Raw genomic sequence first — 20,594 nt, forward strand, 5'->3', positions numbered from 1 at the left:
CCTCTCCACGTTCGTACCCCTCTCTTGAAAAGAGAGAGCTGGAAACACCAAATGCCCGCAAAAATCTAATATTCTTGTGCTGTCCATAACAACGTTGACTCACTCGCAGCCCACCAGCGCCTGCAGTCTCCGTGACACGGGTACTACCCACTGGGCTGAAGGCGGGCCTAGCTAGAGACAAACCCCACCCACGCTCCTCATCGTCCCGCCAAGCCGGACTACGCTTCCCAAGTGCCTTGCTGCCGAAGCTCCGCGCAATTGGCGGGGCCGGCCGGAAGGGGCTGTGCAGCGCGGCCGCTGCCTGGCGGTGGCGGCGGAGCGGGGCTGTGTAGGGCGCCCGGCCCAATGGCGGCGCTGAAGTACGCGGGGCTGGAGGATACAGACAGCGAGGAGGAGCTGCCGCCGGGCTGGGAGGAGCGGACCACCAAGGACGGCTGGGTTTACTACGCGAAGTAAGGCACGGGGGCGGGCAAGCTTGGAGCCCTCCGACCGCTCGCCTCTTCGCCCTGGGGCAGCATCCGCGGAGCTGCCGCCGCTGCCCCTCAGCACGGGGGGCAGGAGCTGCTATTTCCCGCCCTGTAGCCCAGGGGCAGCGCGGGCCGGAGCCGGGCATGGTGACGGGAGCGCTCCCCCGGTGACTCAGTTTCCGCGTGCGGTGCCCTCCTGACGCCTGGCAGCGTAGAGTGTGGGCTGGGCTCTGCCAGGGCCAGCCCTGCGGTGGCCGCGGGCAGCGGCAGGGGGGCTGGAGGAGCGGCAGGGGAGCGGGCAGGTGGCTCTGTGCAGTGCTGACTGCCGCCGGGCACAGCCACAGCCTCCTGCCTCCTCCGGGAGTGATGCTGGAGGGGGTGCGGGAGCGAGCTGTCAGCAGTTGGTGCTGGTGCTGGTGCAGTGCACTTCGTGCTTCTGTGGGGAGTCCTTACACCTGTGGGCAGTGGAGCCTTACAGTATTGTAGTCTTATGTAGTCCTACTCTTATGTAGGAGTATTGTGGTCTTATGTATTCCTGCATGAAGGGAAACCAGTTTAAATTAATAAAATCTCTGAATTTGACTAGTCTGCTAGTCAAGGCCTTTGGATAAGTTTATCTGCCCAAAGCTGCAATTGCTTGTGTAGAAATCCAGACTTGCTTACAGTAATATGTCATAGAGCAGTTTTAGAATGGCACTTTTGTCATTTGAAAACTTCCTAATACTACTTCTACTAGTTTCTGTTAAATTCTTTTCTTGCTGCTTTCTTCCATTTTCCTGCCATTTTTGGACAATTCTCTGAGTCTGTTAACAATAGAATAGAATTAGCCACGTTGGAAAAGACCTTCAAGATCATCAAGTCCAACCCATCACCCAACACCATCTAATCAACTAAACCTTGGCACCAAGTGCCTCATCCAGTCTCTTCTTAAACACCTCCAGTGATGGTGACTCCACTGCCTCCCTGGGCAGCACATTCCAATGGCCAATCTCTCTTGCTGGGAAGAACTTCTTCCTAACATCCAGCCTAAACCTCCCCTGGTGCTTGAGACTGTGTCCTCTTGTTCTGGTGCTGGTTTCCTGGGAGAAGAGACCGACCCCTACCTGGCTACAACCTCCCTTCAGGTAGTTGTAGACAGCAATGAGGTCTCCTCTGAGCATCCTCCTCTCCAGGCTAAGCAACCCCAGCTCCCTCAGGCTCTCCTCATAGGGCTGTGCTCCAAACCCCTCCCCAGCTTTGTTGCCCTTCTCTGGACGCCTTCCAGCAAGTCAGCATCTTTCCTAAACTGAGGGGCCCAGAACTGGACACAGTACTCAAGGTGTGGCCTGATCAGTGCTGAGTACAGGGGCAGTATTCTTTAATGACTTGAGTTTTCTTGCTTTTTGTTGTAAGCAGCAAAACTTCAGTTGGAAGTCAAACATTAGTGTGAAGGTTTTTAGCCTCCTGTGCTCTCTGGTTAGTTTGTTTTCCTTCACAGCTGTGGCAATATGGAAACCTGGTAACTCCTAACAGCAGCTTTGACCTTTCTTAAAGAATGATTTGACATGTTGGTTTTTTCTCTTTTTTAAAGACAAGCTATTTTCTGAACTCTATTAAAAAAAAAAACAAACCCAGAACTTTATTTACCATATGAAAACAAATTTTGGATCATATCAGAAAAGTTATTGGGCAATTAAACACCATCTTAAACTTTTCTTTTCCTACAGTCACCTGGAAGAAAAAACACAATGGGAACATCCTAAGTCTGGGAAGAGGAAACGTGTTGCAGGAGGTTTGTGCTAATCTTTTGTGATGAACTGAAATTATGTTGAAAACATCAGTTGGAGTCTGTGCAGGAGTTAGACCCCGTTTTGATCTTTTAGTTGACAATCATCTAGGCAAACTGACCTTGCAAAATACAGCTGATTTCAGTGGGGCTTTACCTGTGTGATTGTGCCTGTGCAGAGCAATCATTTTACAGTTTTATGGCATTCTTGTATCGCTTCCAAAATCCCATGCACAAACACCAGGATGAAAGAGACAAGGGATTGTTGTACTTGGCTTGTAAAACATACAGGTAAATCAACATTTACAGAACTCTCTGATTGTGTTCTGGTATCTTGGTGTCCACTAGATAATTTTTATAGTTGGATTATAGTCTTCCAAGAATCTTTTATTAAAGAACATCCCAGGCACTGGAGGAAGTCCTGTTAGTTTTCATTTTACAAAGGAATGTTTTTGCCAGTGGAGAAGGCAGCCACTGTTGCAGGACACTTCCAGAGGTGTATAACATCTTAAGGACCTTAGATCACTGTCTTACATTAGATCTTCCCAGAAGCTGGATATGGCATACCTTGGGGGACTATGCTGTTGGCAAGCCATGCTTCTTTTGGCATTGCTAATGTGACAATAACTGGATTGTTATTGCTAGATTTTGAGCAGATTGAATTATAATGAAATACTTTTCATCCAGGCTTGGAAATACTGGAAATGGGATCTTCTAAGCACTTCCATAGGGTCTTTTATATAAGAATTTACTTGGTAGAGATGTGTAATTTTTGTTACTTTATCTGCCCTTCCATCTTTACAGAATCACAGAATCATTTAGCTTCTATTTAAAATACCCCACACCCCCTTGAAAGTTCTGAGCTTCCAGCTTTTGGTATGCATAGCATGTAACTTTCCCTACATTTAGTTGAATGCTTTTGCTATTTACTTCATCAGGGTTAGACACTGAACTGTGCGCAGTATGGGTGTGTATGTTCTGGAAAATGTGGTTGCATTCTGCCTGTTTGTGCTACAACATGGAAAAAAATCTGTAAATAATTTTTAGATTATCTTTATACTTGACATGCAACTCACTACACATGTGCCTGGGCTCCTGTGCACTGACTGTGCTTTTGTTAGAGACCAGTTGTGTGTGGTTAGGGAAGCAGTCCTTACTTCAAGTTCCAATATTTAAGTGCAGCAGGTAGCTGCATTACCTACAGAAATAATACAGAATTTCCCCACATCTCTCTGAGAAGTCACTTAAACCTCAGATGTGAGTGTACTTTAATGCATGAAAACATACAGTGTTGGGTGTGTTTCCTAGATCTGCCATACGGATGGGAGCAGGAGACTGATGAAAACGGACAAGTCTATTTTGTAGAGTAAGTATGTTAAAATATAGAGTATGGACAAGCAGGACAACTGTGTGTCATGTTGGTAGCCTGTTTTGAGTTCTGATGCTGTGAAAATACCAGATGGGATGGGAAAGAAACAAGTAAGTACAACTTCAGAATCCATATGTAGAGATTACGGTTGTAGCAGTGTCTAAACACCCGTTTGTGGTTTTCTGAGTTCTGTGTGCACAGAATAGCTTGGGTGGCAGATTGAAGTGACTTGCATATCCATCTCAAAATGTGAGCTGACCCTCAGGTAGTGTTTATGTGGGCTTGTTTTCTTTATGCACCTTTACACAGGTGCTTTGACATGCTTTAAACACAGAAGATAGAACCAAAATTGCTGCAGCTCTGACTCACTTGCCCTGTAAAGCACAGAAATAATAAAGAACAAGTCTTAGGTAGCAAAGATTTTTAGAAAGGTAAGAGCAGAAAGATTTCTGGGAACATTTCCTTCATAGCTTTTCAATGGCAGGGTCCAAAAGGGGTAAGTTATCTTAAACTGACTTGGCAGAGCGAAACATATTCCCAGGCCAAAATAGGAAGTGAAGTCTCTGTCCTGTAATTAAGGGCTGGAGCCTGAAAGGTGTTGCTTAGTGTCTAAATGATCTAAAGAAACCTAAAACTCTGTTTTAGAAAGATGAGCCCAACCCAAATTGTGTTACTTGCTGAGCTGATGTGAAGCAATTTGTCTCTAGTTGTTTGAGGGGAAAAAAAGCCCTGATCTACCTGTCTTATTGCTAGATTGTTGCAGGGGAGTAGTGCAGGTCCCCTTTGTAAAGCTCCTAAGAGGACAGGATCTCTCACAGAATGTGCTTTTTGCCTTCACAATGCTCTACTTTCTTTGTCAGGGGTTCACATGAAGTTCAGGTAGTGTTGTGAACTATGTGAGTACAATTTTAATGGGTGCTGTCACAATTGGGAAAATGTCTGGTATAAAAGGAATCAGCATCATTTTAACAAAATTGAAAAAGAGAGAGGAGTTTGGGAGAATTTAAACAATGCACTGGAATTGTACACAGCAGTGGTTGAAATACATTTAAAATCGAGATGCAGACTACAGAAGGATCCAGAGAGTTGAATTCTTTTGGGTTTGTTTGTTTTTTTTGCAGCCACATAAACAAAAGGACTACCTACCTTGACCCAAGATTGGCCTTTACTGTTGAAGATAATCCAGTAAAACCTACTACTAGACAAAAATATGATGGGAACAGCACTGCAATGGAAATACTCCAGGGTCGTGACTTAAGTGGGAAAGTGGTTATAATCACGGGAGCAAATTCAGGAATAGGTAGGTTAACGTGACACACAAGGTAAAAGATGGCAATATTTATCTTACAGGCTACTGTGTTGTTCAAACATCTGTGTGCTATTGGTGGTTTGCATTATGTCCATCTAAAACTCCCAGTTAGAAAGCTTTGTTCAGATTTGTGTAGTGCTTTTTAACAATGCATGGATGATTTGGAGGAGAGCTGCAGGAAAGGCATCAAGTTCTGACCCAACTGGGGTTTTTTTGTCTGTTAAATGGTGATGGAGGCATTTTACATTATATAAATACATAAACGATGGCTGTGACAGAGAGGGGACGTTTCCTTGTCCTAGCCAGCAAGATGATACAAAGAGTGAGATTTGTTATGGCTGCAGGGGAGTTCAGAGAAATTACTCAGAAAAACTTTCTAGTAGCAGCAAGTAAACTCAGGCAAAGGCTTTCCAAGAAGGCTGTGAAATTTTTATCTCTGAAGGTATTTTCAAGTCAGCCTGATGATGGACTTGTGGCAGAATGTCATGTTGGACGCTCCTTTAGGGCCATAAAGTATGTTTATGACTTTTTGAAATCCTTGTTGGTTGTATTTTCTAGCAGGTTCATCAGTCTTTGTAGACACTCAGCTTGTTTAGGGATCCATTCCTTAGTATTACTTCTATGGTGGCTGAGTATTGGAGAGATTCTAATTAGCTGCTTGTGTTTCATTTTATAATGAAACTTTGGTAGTTAGGGGCTTTGCCTCTCTTCTCAGAAGACAGTCTTTCTTCTCCAACTTCATTTGCCAGGCTGTTTGAAGTTCCACTCAGCAACCTGCCCCAGATGTGCCTTCTTCTGTGGATTGAATCTGTACAGTACCCACAAGTATTAAAACACTGATGTGGTTTAGTGTCAGATTTGAACTTTTTTGGTAAATGAGATGATCTATCTAAATCCTAGATAACCTCTAATCTTTTGTTCCCTTTTGTGGTTTGCTTTTTTCTTTTTTCTTTATGGTGGGATTGCATCAATACTGAGAGTCCTTAGGTACATTATTTGATGTCTTCTAGTGTGGCAACTTGACTTTGATGCATTTGAGGACGTTCTTGGACACCTTCTCAACAATGGCTTAATAACAGGACTTGTCACCCTGAATTCTCTTGGTCCTTGCCTCTTAATTATTTAACAGTGATCTATCCCCCTGGAATCAAATGAAGGATTTGCAGCTTTCCTGTGGCTTGCAATTTAGGCTTTAAGAGCACATGTCCCACTGTCACTGCATGATAAGTTGCTACAGATTGCTATTGCAGTTAGGACAGCAAGTGTTGGACTTGCCCATCTCAGTGAAGAGTTTGTGTCCTCTGGTACGGTTTAAGTTCCAGATTCTTGGCACAGCATGTCTTTACACTGCATCCAGCAGCAGAATTTGTTTTACATGCAGCTGTGCAATGTCAGAATGTTTAAGAGCTAGAAGAAGACCTACAGTTCAGATTTGCTGAAGGAGCTGCAAGTGTTTCGTATATGGCAAAAGTTTTGTCCAAGATGTATGGTGCTTTTGTCAAGACTTTTGTTTACTGTTTCTTCCTTAGTTTGTAATCTGGATTGAGGAGCATACCCTGCACCAAATCATCTTCACTTCTGACATACATCCACAGATGTATGTGCACATACACATATACCTTCTTGAATTACACTAGTAGGTGAGGGCAGGAGAGTGGGAGTGAAGTAAACCATGGACTTGTGCTGCTCTGTGATCTTAGCACATAAGGAGTCCAGAGCTACAAAGGTGATGTAGCAAATGTGTGATTAAGGTGGTGTTATGGCCTGTGTAACTCAAAACTTAGGCACACAGTGTTGCATTTGGTTTTGCTATAGTCTGAAGCTTTGTCTCTCATACCACTTACCAGTTACTATGGAGCATGGATTAAGGAGAAAGCAGTTCTAGGATTTATGCTTTTTATATAATCTATATTCTTTTTCCCTAGGTCCAGGAGCTTCTGAGATGCTTGCTTACTTACTGAGAGAGTGCTATGGATGACTTAGGCTGTGGTAGAGTTCTAGTGGAATCACACATCTTAAATGTTACTTCATTGCCATTAAATTCTCTAACATGCCTGTAAAATGGGGAGACTGTCTGCTCTGTGGTGGTTCTTTTCATTACTGATTAGAAATATGGATTTAATTCCCTAAATTACACACTTACTTTCTTAATTTAGTCCTTTAAATTGCTGCAAAAAGTATAGGTAAAAATATGTACAAGGAAAAAAAAAATAGATTTGTAAACACTTCATTAGTTTTCATTAGCAACTTGGAGAAGGTTAATGAATTACTCTTTTCTTACAATTTTAAGGGACCATAGCAGATCAGGAGTTATTAGTAAAATGTTTTCTTAATTTGAAAGTTTTTTTTCTTCTGAGAGTGTAGTCCAAATAATTAGATTTTTCTCTCCTTTGTTTTTTTTTCAAGCTCAATCAAAATTGGTCTGAGTATCACAGCAGAAGATGAGGCTTTTAGTCATGGTAAAGGTGATGTAGTGAAAAGAAGGCTGGACTTACTGAACAGTTTAATCTTGTGTCAATCCCTCTGATTTTTAAAACTTGTTTTTCTATGTACATTTAACTGAGTAGTTTAAATTGTCAGTTTGTTCTCTCCAAGTCAGTAGGACTTGCTCTGCTGTGAGGAATTGAAGGTAGCTTGTAGTTTTCTCTGTGTGTTTTAATGTCTTAGAAGTTTCAGCATCACTTAGGGTACAGAGAGAACGTTTCCCTAGCATGCTTCTTGTAAGAATAAGCTCATGCACTCTTCATTTTTCCACTAGAGGGCTGTGTTGCTCTTTGAAAATACTGAACAAAAGAGACCTGGTGCTTTTTCTTCTTTTTAATAAATGCTCCTGTACTTTTGTTGTTTGTGGGTTTAGTTATTAGGGCTAGAAGTCAACATTTTAAAAAAGCCTGTCAGCTGTTCTTCTAGCTTTTACTTCTTCTAAAGCGATGTGGTGTTTTTCAACTGTATGTAAGCAATCTCCTTGAATCAATTACTAAAAATTTATATTATTTGATTTTAGTATCAGGGAGACAGTTGTGTAGCTTGTTTTTTTTTTCTGTGACTTGTCTAGAGTCTGGGTTTAAGATTCATATAGCTATATGAGCTTGAAACAACATTGAGTTCTGTTTTCTGTATCAGGTGCAGTTAGCTCTAACCTATTGTGACTGCTAGAGTATGCACGAACAGTGAAATGTAAGTAGTGTTGCAGCATGTTATGGAAGTGCAAAATGTGTATGTTCTGTGCACTCAGGCAAAGTCCTAGGTGATCCTGCTTTGGCAGGGGGGTTGGACTCGGTGACCTCCGGATGTCCTTTACAACCTCTAACATTCTATGATCTGTATGTCATAGTGGCAGAAGCTAAAGAAAGTTTGTTTTCTTGAGAGAGTGATGTTGCATAGCTTTAGAATTCCTGATTTCTGAGCTTTTGGTATGTCCTGTAGTAGTGTTTGATATTTTTTTTTTTTTGTTTAATATTAATATTGCTTTGTGCCTTGTAGTTAAAGAGCACAATATTGCTTCAGAGCCTCGGCAGAAGCAGGTGGCTAACGTTTGCGTTTCTCATGCCAACGCAGTAACAGCTAATTGAGTAATGGCTATTTAAGCTGCTAAACATAAGAGGAGCAAAATTAAACTTTTAAAGCTTATCTACATTTCTTGTGAAGATCATTTAAGGTCTCTAATAGATGCTGGCTGGCTTTCACTGCTGTGCCCTAGATCTATTTGCAATGGAGAAATAGGAAAAGTATGATGAAAAAGAACACCTTTGCTTGCGGAATCAGAACCTGACCTCTGTACCTGCAGAGAAGAGGATTTTGTGGATGTGGGGTTGCAGAAGTTACTGAGATTGTTTGTGGGCAACATTTTTTTTTTTAATGAGGCTGTCTTTATCAGCCTTCACAAAGAAGGTAACATTTGCTGAATCCTAATTAGGCCAGTGAATGGTCTCATTTAAGTCAAACATGAATCATATGGGAGGAATAAAACAGGCCCTTACAACTACCATTGCGGACTCTCATTTTAATAGTAGTAGCCTGACTGTCTTAAATATGTCTGTCACTGCATCCTGTGGAGTTTGGTGGTCTGAGCCCACAGATGCTTGTGTGAATCTGTCAACAAGGAATTGGTCAGCCCTATTTTTGAGCTGGATTGCATATTTTCCTTGATAAATGTGCACATTTTTCTTTGCAAGCACAAAGGTTGTTTTCATTTTTCTCTTGTCTGTTTCCAGATGAAATGGTACTTAAGGGTTATACAACTGGCAGGACTTTTACGAAGGATAGTTCTCTGAGTCAAATGCACTTTATGATTTCTTATATGGCTTTTGAATTTTTCCTATGCTGTAACACCTGAATTTTGTCAGCCTGGACAAAAAAAGAAGAGCCTCTTTTTATTGGATAGTTTGTTTTGAAAGAGGTATTCTTTAAGAGGAAATACATCAGTCTGATTTTTGGCCTGCATTATTTTTCTCAAGTCCATTTGCATGTTAACTTTTCTCAAAGATTTCTAATTGTTAACTCTTTTTGGGTATGTTTTATTCTGATGAATAAGCAAAGTGTTTGCTATCCAGTAATTGTCTATTCTTTTCATATAAGAGGAGAAAAAAGGATGTGGCATGGGGGAGCAAGCTTGTGACAATGTTTCTTGCATGATCTCTTCCTACTACTATTTCCCTAATTTAGTGAAAAGAGTTTGTCTGAGTCAAAGCTGGTATTCATAAATGCAGGAATTCCCCTGGTATAATAAGTTGAAACTTCTGTTTCTATTAAGAAGAGTTTCTGTGAAAGCACAGATTCTGTGGCAGCCCAATGGTGCAGAGAGAAGGGAAGTACTGGGGTTTTGCTAAGGAGGTGCATCTTATGTTCTCACTAAACCAGCATAACTTGTGGTGAATGAACTATTACAACCTTTGCATGGTTGTATGTTTTCATGCTGGAAGCGATTCACATGTGGAGAACTGAAGTGGCTATTATTTAGGAGGTTTGGGTTCAAAGCTTATTGAGAGGCAGACAGAAAGATCAGCAGTATATAACCTTGGATTATTTTTCTTGGCAAAGTCCTAGCTGTCCCTGAGAATGTTTTCTTGGGATAGTTTTGTATTTATTGGGCTTTTAAAAGCATGAAAGAGTTGTTCCTTGATGCAGATTTTGGGGTTTGGGTGATTCTAGGCTCTCTGTACCACATGTTTCACTGTCATCAGCAGCGGAGTGGATAAACACAGAAGCAGAACTGGCCTGGGTGCAGGCAGTGTGTGTATGCTTTGCCCTGGTAGACTAAAATAACCTTTCTGTGAAAAATAAGTTACCCATGAAAAAAATTGTTTTGCAAATCTGACTTTTACAGCAGTCTTCTGCCAGCACAGTTGTGTTGTTTCAGGGCTGTCTTCTGCCATCCTTTGCCAGCAGAGCAGTGGCAAGCAGGGTTTGGTTTTTAAGCCCTTTTAAAATGTGGTTGTATGAGGAGGGTGAGGGGAAGAAAACAATCATCCTTCAGCCTAATCCAGTTTGGTATTGTATGTGCAGCCATGTATTTTAGTTTTTGTTGTTACTCTGGCTTCAACAGACTTTCTCATTCTCTTGAGGAAAAACTGCTTAATGAGGAATTAATGGGAAAAAGTAATGCTGAAAAAATTAACCACTGAATTCCCGTCGTTCCTGTGATCTGCACACTGTGGACCAAACTTGGCATGGGTTGTTTTAAACCACATCAGTGGCCCTACCATGAAGTTCCTGTCTGTATAGAAGTTTTGTTGTTTGCTTCTTACTTAAACACACATTAAACCCCAAACTTCATAGTATGTTTTTTTCTCCTGGCATTTTCTTTTTGGAAGTCTAAAACTTTGTAGCAGGCATGGATTTTGTTGTAGCAGTGTTTTTGGGGAATGGGAGTACAGTGCTCTTCCAGGAGAGCATGGATCTTGCAGGAAGTGTATTTTGGCCAGAGTACATTATCTGGGTATTTGGCATGTAAAAACACAGTTTATGGAGGGGAACATGCCTGTGGGATGGTGCTTTTGACTCATCCTGTTGTGGGATGTTGGTAGCTGTCAGTCGGGTTAGTACTGATGTGTTTTGAACAATTAAGCTGCTAAAAGCTATTATTTTCAGACTTAAAATAATGTTAATAGAAGAGTGTTGGTTTGATTTTGCAGTGCTGTGTTCTGAAGATTTGTGGTAAGACACAGTCATTACATTTTCCATGTGTGCCATCACTCTGTTTTAACTGGAGTGTAATATTATGGGATCCTAATCCTGCTCTGCTTTCCAGAGGTCTCCAATTGCTTACTTGTTAGTATTGTAAATATTAAGAGGTCCTCTTGGACTTCCATAATCTTATTTTTCTTATTGAGTAAGCTGAAAATGGTGTCAGATGTTCATACTGCTTTTTCATGTCCATTTTGATGAATCTATTTATTACTTCTGTAATAAGTAGTACACATGGTTGGTTAGCCAAGTTATTGAACTTCATCAACCTTGGCTGAAATTCACAATGCATGTGAAACTTCTTGTAACATGTAAGAAATTACATCTGGGCTAAAAGATTCAGTAATGATTACTACTCCTAATGGACTCTTTTCACAAAGGATGAGGTTGAGCTATATGCCTGTGTTGTACTTTTTGGTTCCAGTCTTGAAGGAGAATAACACGCTTGTAGAACAGAACCCTTTATACGTGATGCTTTCTTGTCTGTTACCTGAAAGTTAAAAAGGCTTTCCAGTGGCCTGCAATGTGACTTGATGGCTTTTCTGTCTTTTGAAATATTTAACTTAACAAAGGTTTTTCCTCATTTCTGCATCTTTTATGCAGAGATGAGAAGCCCTCTTGCATGATTGAGTCTATCTCGCTGCAACACAGAACTTCCTCTCTGTGCCATTTTCTGTCTTCGTGTTTTGAAAGCTAATTGTGCTGCAAGAATGATTTGAATGATTTCAGCTGTACATTTGTATTTCTTTGGAATGCTTGCTAGATGGTGGGGACAGATAGAGGTTGATAAGTGTATACTGCTATCTCAGAAGATACTGTCATTAGAAATCTAGTGACTCTTCTAGATACTGTCAACCATATTCACAACCTACAGATGTGCATTAAAAGGCATGATGTTTTTTGCTTACCAGCAGAAAATTTCTTGGAGGCTATACCTATGCTAAGCAGTAGGACCACCAGAAGAAAGGATTTCAGTATTCAAACTCCTCATGCTTGATTGTGTCAAGCTGCATAATGCATTTTCATGCCCTTCTTGAAAGAGTGACAGAGGTCTCTTTTTTTTCCTTTTTCCCCTATGGGCTTGCATTATAATTCAATAACTTCTAATTCTTACTTGTTCTCCATTCTCCTTGCCTTTGTGTGTGGACACTTTTTTGTTAATACTGTTCTTATTCTTCATCTTTTGTTTCAGAACTCCATCTCCTGCCTTACTTTGTATGTCGGAACCACATGGTGGATCATTTGAGTTCCATAACAGCTTCCCATCTCCCTCTTTCCTTCGTAGTTTAAAGTACGCCCAAAAAGGTTTGACAGTCTTGAGCCTTGGGAGGTTGGTACCCTCCTGAATGCCATCTAATCCAGAAAAAAACTAGAATTTAAGGAGGTAATCCTGGACTGTATAGATTACCAAACCTCCATGTATTGTTATCCTGTCCTTTGGTAGCTGTCTCTTTGTCTGCTGGTTTTATTTGCTTGCACTAGAAGGAATGATGAACTGCATCTTCCCTGTCATCAGTTATTTTCACAAGCTCCTGAAATGACTCTTGTGTGAAAATCTTCCTCTGCTACCCAGCTAAACAATCGTCTTACCTCACATTGCCCAAACACAGAACTGGGTGGTGACTGCCAGAAATCAAGTAGCATGGTTTTAACTTTCAGTCTGCTCATCTGTTCCTTTCCCTCATCCTCTTTAGAACAGGACCTAGCTGTGTGTGTCTGATTCTCTGCAATGCCTCTTTTTGTAACCTCACTGTGAGCTGTTTAGGACAGACCCTTCTTTTATTATTTATCTGTGAAGTGTCTAGTGTACATTTAAAAAACCTTCCACTGTTTGTGTAAGTGATACAAATAAATACCAAGTTTGTTTTAAGAAAAAAATTGGTCCAATTATGTTCTAGTACTTTCCTGGGATCTTTACATAACACAGAGCATTTCTCATGGAATAACTTACGGATTAAAGCTTGGAGGATCTGGTGCTTTAGCTGACAGCACAGTATGTCTTTTAATTATTCTGCCTTGGATGAAGTATTTCTCTTTATTAAATTTACTTCTTTTATTAACACTGCGCTGTTGTTCTTGCCAAAAGGAGATTCAAAACATGCAGCTAATTTTTTTTGTTATGTTTAATTAGGGCTCAGCTCAGCAGTACAGAAACCTATGATACTGTTGGCTTACAGAAGAACAGAAGTGTACTTGAAAAGAAACTAGACAACTGCTGGCTTTTTTTTCTCCATTTTTGCTGTGGTGGGAAAAGCTGTTGCGTTGCCTAAAGCTACTGCTGCTGCAAAGAGCAGCTTTAGAGGAGAAGAGGAGAGTTTGCCAGCCCCAGTTCTCTGAACTGGGAACTTTTAAAAAATGTCTCATTCAACAAAAATACCCCAAAAACCAGAGAGAGAAACTTGAATTTCTTTGGCCTTTTTTCTGGTCACTTGAATAAGCTTGTCTAAGGTGTGTTAAGAATAGCAACAATAAGAAGGGGAAGTGAGATCACCTTGCAGTAGGCAACAGAATTCTCCATCCTCCCACATCACCCAGCAGGTCCACCCAGGTCCCTGAGCAAAAGCAATCCCATGGGTGGTGTGCCTTTACCTGAAGCAGGACTAACCTTTTTCCCTGTGATATTCTTCATGGTTTTCAGTAGGCCATTGTAATGTCCCACCTTCCCAACAGCTGGTGTGTAGTAGGGGGTGTGATATACTCACTCAGTGCCATGCTCCTTGGTCCAGGCATCTATGAGGCTGTTTTGAAAATGAGTCCCATTATCTGATTCAGTTCTTTCTGGGGTGCCATGTCACCATAGCACTTGTTTTTCAGAACCCAGGATGGTGTTCTGAGTGGTACCATGGGGCATTGATGATGTTTCCAGCCATCCACAGCATTTGCAGTGGCAGGTTTGTGGCAGAGATGGAATCAATTTGCCAGGCTTCCCCGTATCTATAAGTCAACCATCATCCTCCATACCTAAAGTGGCCTTTACTCACTTGGCCTGTTTGACTGTAGCACACTGTTGACATTCATGGATAACATGTGCAATAGTGTCCATGGTGAAGTCCACCCCTCAGCCTTGACCCTGCCTGTATGTTGCATCCCTTCCTTGATGGCCTGAGGTATTGTGGGCCCACTGAGCTAGAAATAATTCACTCTTACATTGCCAGTCCTGATCCACCTGAGGCACTGTAATCTTAGCAGCTTGAGCTACCTGCTGGTTGTTTTGATGTTCTTCAGTGGCTTGACTCTTAGATATGTCAACATGATGTACTTTGACCACCAAGTTCTCTGCCTGAGCAGCAAGGTCTTGCCACAGTTCAGCTGCCCAAATGAATTTACCTCTGCACTAGCAGCTGTTTTCCTTCCCTTACTGTAGCCACTCCCACAAAGCATTCCACCATCCATGAATCGCTATGAAGGTAGAGAATTGGCCATTTTCCTTGTTCATCAACATCTAAAGCCATTTGGATGGGTTTTGTCTCTGAAAACTGAGTTGATTCACCTCCATCAGCAGCTTCTGCAACCTGTAATGTAGGACTCCACAGATGACTATCACAACTTCCTTGAAGATGTACCTGTCCTTTACACCTGCTAGATGTCCAAGGGCTGAAGGTTTGTACTGTTTTTCTGATACCCTTGTTAATGTCCCCTTCCCTAGACAGGGATCCCAACCTCTTGGCTTCCCTGCCTTCTTATTCTGAACTACTGGCTCCACTATCCCAGCATCAGAGCAGCCAGGGCTTGCCTGAATGGTGGCTGAAGTCCTTCCATATGTCCCATAGCTTGCCCAGAGATATAGAGTGCTTACCTCTGGCTCTTCCTCTTGTTCCCATGATGGCCCTGGTTCAACCTCATTCTTTCCAGGATGTGCTGTTTTCATTGTGTACTTTTCCTGCACAGGGGTGACTGAGAGTGGCACAGGCTGACTCTCTGGTGTAGCTGCCATGTCTGTTGGTCTGTCTGTAGGCCCAGAGATCTCTTCCTCTGTATGCTGAACAGCCCTGACAGGCCCCAACATGTCACAGTGATTTCTATCTGATGACTTTCTGGGCTGATAACATCCTTTTTCCAAACTCAAGCAGGGCCTTCAGAGCCCTTTTATCAGTGGAGAGATAGGAAGGCATGATATTTGAAGAAACTAGACGTGAACAAACCCTGTAGGCTTTTACTAAGCTGTTGCAAAGGGAGATACCATCACTGTGTTTCAAATGTGTTATAAAAGACAGACCCAAGGTATCTTGGAGTGTTTGGGAGAAGGTGGAGAAGCTGAAGAAAGGTTGCTATTGTCTGAAATGTTTTTTAGTTTCTTCTTGTGCATGCAAACTTCCTTGTATTTGAAATAAAGAATTGCTTTAAAACATGCAAATGCTTGATGCAAATTCTTTACCAAATGTCCCCAGTGATAAATGACTGCATGCTGGCTGTTTAAACAAGAAATCACTGGATTACTTTTGCACTCAGTGAATGCCTTTCTGTTTTGTAGAGGAGGTTGCTCTGTTTGACAGAGCCACAAACTTATTATCTGGTGGATGTTGACACAGTGTAGTTGGCATTAATTGAGCGGTGCTAACTGCTCGTTAATTGAGACCGTTAGCTGAAATTTGTCCCCAAATTCAATGACAGCAGTTGACTGCAAATAGAGAGGAATGTGAGAGTATTCAATTGATCAATCTTCATAGAAGATGAAGAATGAAATTGAGTGCTAATTTCTGAGTCTTTATGAAAAAGGCATACTCTAAGTAACAGGTGGAAGGGCTTTAAATGTCTGTAGCAAATCCCATCCACTTGTATCTCTCTACTAGTCCTTTAGGTTAGTGCTGATAGAGAGAGCTGTGCCTCATGTATGTCTTAACCAGGATTTCTGTGTTTCTGTATGATTCTATGATGTATTTCATCCAGTAGATGGTCTGAAAAGATGCCTTATGACTTACGCTCCACACAGTGACAGAGAGATTCATAGTCTGGTTTAGGTTGGAAGGGACCTTAAAGATCATCTAGTTCTAACCTGCCTGCCATGGGACACCTTCCACTGGATCCAGGAACACCTCTCCTACAGTAGGCTGAGGAAGCTAGGGTTGTTCAGCCTGGAGAAGAGAAGGGTCTGGGGACACCTTATAGTGGCTTTCCAGTACCTGAAGGGCACTTACAAGAAGGCTGCAGAGGGACTGTTTACAAATGCTTATAGTGATAGGATGAGGGGCAGTGGTTTGAAATTAGAGAAGAGTAGATTTAGATTGGATGGTGGGAATGAGTTCTTCACCATGGGGGTAGTGGTACAGGTTGCCCAGAGAGGTAGTTGAGGCCCCATGCCTGGAGGTGTTCAATGTCAGTCTTGACATGGCTCTGAGCAACCTGATCTGGTGGATGATGTCCCTGCTGACTGCAGGGGGGGTTGGAGTAGATGACCTTTGGAGGTCCTTTCCAACCCTAAACCACTCTATGATTCTATGTTACAACATCTCTTACATTAGTTACATGAAAAAAAGCAGTTAAATAGACATAGAATGAAATTAGGAACAGGGGAAGTCTTTGCATATACTGTAGCTGAGTTCACATGTATGCAATGAGTTACCCAGGCAATTAAAGTCACTTGGTGCGAGAGATACAAGAACATTGCTTGGACTTAAATACTGTAAGTATGTGATTGCAGAAAATGGTATAAATTTATCTGGCTGTCTGTTTCTATAAATGTAAGTTATGTCCTGTGCTGCAGTTAAATTTTGTTGCTCTAGGGTGTTTCCAAAGTGAGATAGCTCATCTTAATAGGCTTCTTGGAAAACATAATGCTTCTGCAGTCAGACTATATAGCTCACGCTTCATGGCCAAACAAGTGAGGAGTAAGTAGTCTTGCTCTTCTAACAGCTGCAGACACCAAGGCAGAGAAATTGAGCCTGCTCTTTGGAGATCACAAGTCTGTTTTACACAAAATACATGCAATTGTTCTTCCAAAGACCTGCTCAAGTTGAGGTGTCTAGTATTTTTCATGTGTTCTTTTAAAAGCTGGCACCAGGTAATTATCACACAAGAAGCCAGGCTGTAGGTAGAGTTAGTGTATTTAAGTGTCTAGTTCACCTTTTCAGCTGATTTTATAGCTCTGTTTTGTCACTGAGATCTATTTCTGACGAGGAAAATGTTTTGTTACAGGTTTTGAAACTGCAAAGTCTCTTGCACTGCATGGGGCACAGGTTATCCTGGCTTGCAGAAGTACCTCCAGAGGCAGTGAGGCTGTACAACGCATTCTTGAGGAATGGGTGAGTGGATGGATAGAGTGGCCAGCACTAGGCTGTGTTTATCAAGACGTGAAGGCTTTGGTGCAGTCCAGGCAGTGACACAGAGATTACATTGCCATGCAGGAGTCTAAGGAAGAAGGCATTTGTCTTATTTTGTAATATCCTCTTCAGTCGCTGGTGTATCAGTGGTGGAGATTTTTCATTTCACACCACTGTATTTGAGCACAAGGCTTGGCACACTGTTCTCTCTGTTACATACAGATGCTTTGTGAAGGTGAAAGTGTTTGAAAGAGCCACTGAGGCATGTTTTATAGTTCATGGGACAGAACATTTCCTGAACCCAAGTGTACAGCTAGTTGAAGGAGAATGTACACACTTGGATATTAGAGAGACTATGCTGCCCAGAGCTTCTAGACTGTGAGAGATTTCAGAGGATCATTCCTAACATTTTTCAAAACCAAGAATGTTTGCTTCCTTTTCTGTCCCAGTCCATCAGGCCCAACAGCACTACAGTCAGGCAGTCTCTATCAAGGTTTTTTCCTTCCTCTTTTGATCATTTTTCTTCCATTTTGTTATGCAAATACAAGTTGCTGAGTACTTCCATTCCCTTGTTTCTCTTTGGCTCCTTGCTTCCTCCCTCTCCTTTTTTTATTTTCTATTTTATTTTTAGTCTTCTAAGACCTTTATTAAAATTTATCCAATGTTTGTAATTGATTCCTTCCACAATCATTTACTTGCTAGTAAGAATTGCAGGCTTCTCTGCTCTGAGTTTGCTATATCTGCTGACTTGCAGGAGATAATCTGTTGACACCGTCCTAGACACTTTACTTGAACAATAAACCACAGTATCAGGTTCTCAGAATTCCTTCCTGCTAAATTTAGTGATGAGTGTTTTTAGCTTTATTTCCCAAGCTCTGAAAATATTTCAACTGCTCCCAACTGATATGGGAGAGTTCTCAGTAGTATTAGCATTTACACATAAGTGTTTTGCAGATAATTATAATAGTTGTATCAGTATCAGTATCAGTATCACTTAGGTTGGAAAGGACCTCGAGGATCATCGAGTCCAACCTGACAAAGATTATTATTAGTGCAAACCCAACAGTGCTTCTTTACAAGTATTTCCAAATAAGTCATGTTTGTAATATTGTTCATTTCTGTAACCACAAGTTTCTTCAAGAAACAGCCTTTGAATGTAGGCCTTTTTCTCTTGCCTATATGATTAATGATTTATAGTCAAGGATTTGGGGGGGGAAAATATCCAGTTAAATACATGATCTTTTATGTGACTCAAAAAAAGACAGTACTGAGCACCTTTAATTGAAAAAATACTCCATTACCCCTTCCTTAATTCTAAGAACACTAATTCTAATTCTCTGAGTACTTTGAAGGCACTGGGAGTTCAGGAGCACTTGTCTTAATACCTATATCATCTCACCAAAAGCTAATGAATTGTTAATTGAATGAAGATCATTGAAGGTCAAATTACTTCAGAAACACTAAATTTATTTACTTACAGTTTTTAAATTCTAATTGTTCAGAAAGAATCTCAGCTGTAAACTGGGTAGCTGGAAAACCTTCAATGCATCTTTGTAATGGCTTTGTTGTTGTTTATTGAGAGGGACTAATTAACTTTGATTATTGCACTAATATTATGGCACTTTGACAGTCCCTCAGATTTATGACTCTGGGAAAATAAACAAATGAAATGCAGGTGCTGGAGCAGAAAGAATAAGTTATTACTGAACTTTAATTACTTGGAGTGTGTAACCAGGAGAGAATTAGTTGATGAATTACAAGATGCTTAAAATTTACATCAAATTGTAAGCAATCTTGAGGAAAACAAACACAAAAACCTGCCCCAAAGTCAGTTACTGAAAACAAAAAGACAAAGATTAATTTGATGGATTGATACTAATACTGAAATATTGATGGATGCAAAATATCAATTTTTAGCTTATAGGTGTAACAGTGGAGCAGGAAATTGTTAATTGAAAATGGCTCCCTAAAATGAAAGATTTTAAGACAAATGTCATCAAGCTCTGGTTGAGACAGATTCTTGGTGCATAGCTGCAACTATCCTGCTGTAAAGAACTTCAAGGCATCCACAGCATTGTGTCTGCATTGTTCCTAGGGAAAGCAAGATTATTTGAAGGGAAATTGGTTTACTTTTCAGTTTGGGACCTATTTAAACAAAAATACAGCTTCACAAAGGTGTAGAAGTAAATGCAATTCCTGAGGAGAAAAAACCCAACCATCACCACCAAACTGCACCAAAACCACTGAACCCACCGTCAAACCTACTGTAATGCATCATTCAAAACCAAAGTAAAGCATATATAGCAGTACTTAGGAAAGCCATGCAGCTTGTTCCCCTGGTGAGTCTGCATGTGACATCCTTGTCTGGAATGCCATGTACTCAAAGTCTGCTGAAAGAGAGCTCCTCTTTGGGTCTCTTGTACTTCCAAACACATTCTTAGGCAACACCCCCCCCAGTTTCAATCTGGTTTTAGTGAAAGCTGAAAATCTAGTTTACAAAGGGAAAATGGGACAGCTAAATGTCTTGGGAAAATTCAATTGTTAAGAAAAAAATGGAGAAATAATAGGAGAAAGTTTGGTTTTGTTTGGGTTTTTTTTTTCATATTACCTGTCATTATGTTTGAAAAACAAATTCCAACTGATCTTCATTTGCTGTTGGAAACAAATCTAGAAAGCTCCACTTTCAGCAATTTATGTCCAAAGAGCTGTTTCTTATAGAGAGTTTGAGCCATTTGAGTAGGGATTACCCACAGAAACCTGCTAATTACTTTAGATAACTGACATTTATTTGCAGCTTGCAGTGTTCCAGTTATTTTCCTTCTAAACTCCAGCACTGATTTGCTAATACTGCAAACAGAGCGTCGTTGCCTTACGTAAAGCGTTGTGCCAAGTTTTAATGTGACTGGTTGAGCTAGTCTGGCACATATGACTCTTAGAGAGAGGTGTAGTTCACTCTGTTATTGCAATCTGAAGCTTTATGTGCATGGAGAGAGAAAAAGGAAGAGAAAGCATGTAAAAGCAGCAGATAAAAAGAGAGATCAGCGCAGCTTTACATTTGATATCTCAAAAAATGAATGTTGTTCATGCATGATGGCATTCAATATCAATTTAAAACTGTTTGATAATTTCTGGCTCAGAAAAGAGGAAATTAGAATTCTAGAGTTATGATTCATTTTAATCAGAAAGAAATTGTCAAACATAAATCTCTCCTTGAGTAGTGAAAAGGCCTGAAAGCAGCCAA

At 41.0% G+C, this 20,594-nt stretch overlaps 1 protein-coding gene across 5 annotated transcripts in view; it reads left to right on the forward strand.

The window, feature by feature from the left end:
* The first annotated feature begins 274 nt into the window (after positions 1-274).
* Positions 275-20,594, forward strand: part of WWOX (WW domain containing oxidoreductase) — a 510,998-nt gene continuing 490,678 nt past the window's right edge. For all 5 annotated transcript variants that reach the window (XM_068161618.1, XM_068161620.1, XM_068161619.1 and 2 more), the window contains exons 1-5: positions 275-452; positions 2,174-2,238; positions 3,541-3,598; positions 4,723-4,901; positions 17,229-17,335. In XM_068161618.1, coding sequence (XP_068017719.1) covers positions 346-452; positions 2,174-2,238; positions 3,541-3,598; positions 4,723-4,901; positions 17,229-17,335 — 516 coding nt within the window. In that variant the 5' untranslated portion in view covers positions 275-345. The remainder of the gene's footprint in view (positions 453-2,173; positions 2,239-3,540; positions 3,599-4,722; positions 4,902-17,228; positions 17,336-20,594) is intronic.

The sequence above is a fragment of the Melanerpes formicivorus genome, unplaced genomic scaffold (assembly GCF_026170545.1).
Source record: "Melanerpes formicivorus ecotype bairdi unplaced genomic scaffold, bMelFor1.0.p_v2 SCAF_59, whole genome shotgun sequence".
NCBI lineage: Eukaryota > Metazoa > Chordata > Aves > Piciformes > Picidae > Melanerpes > Melanerpes formicivorus.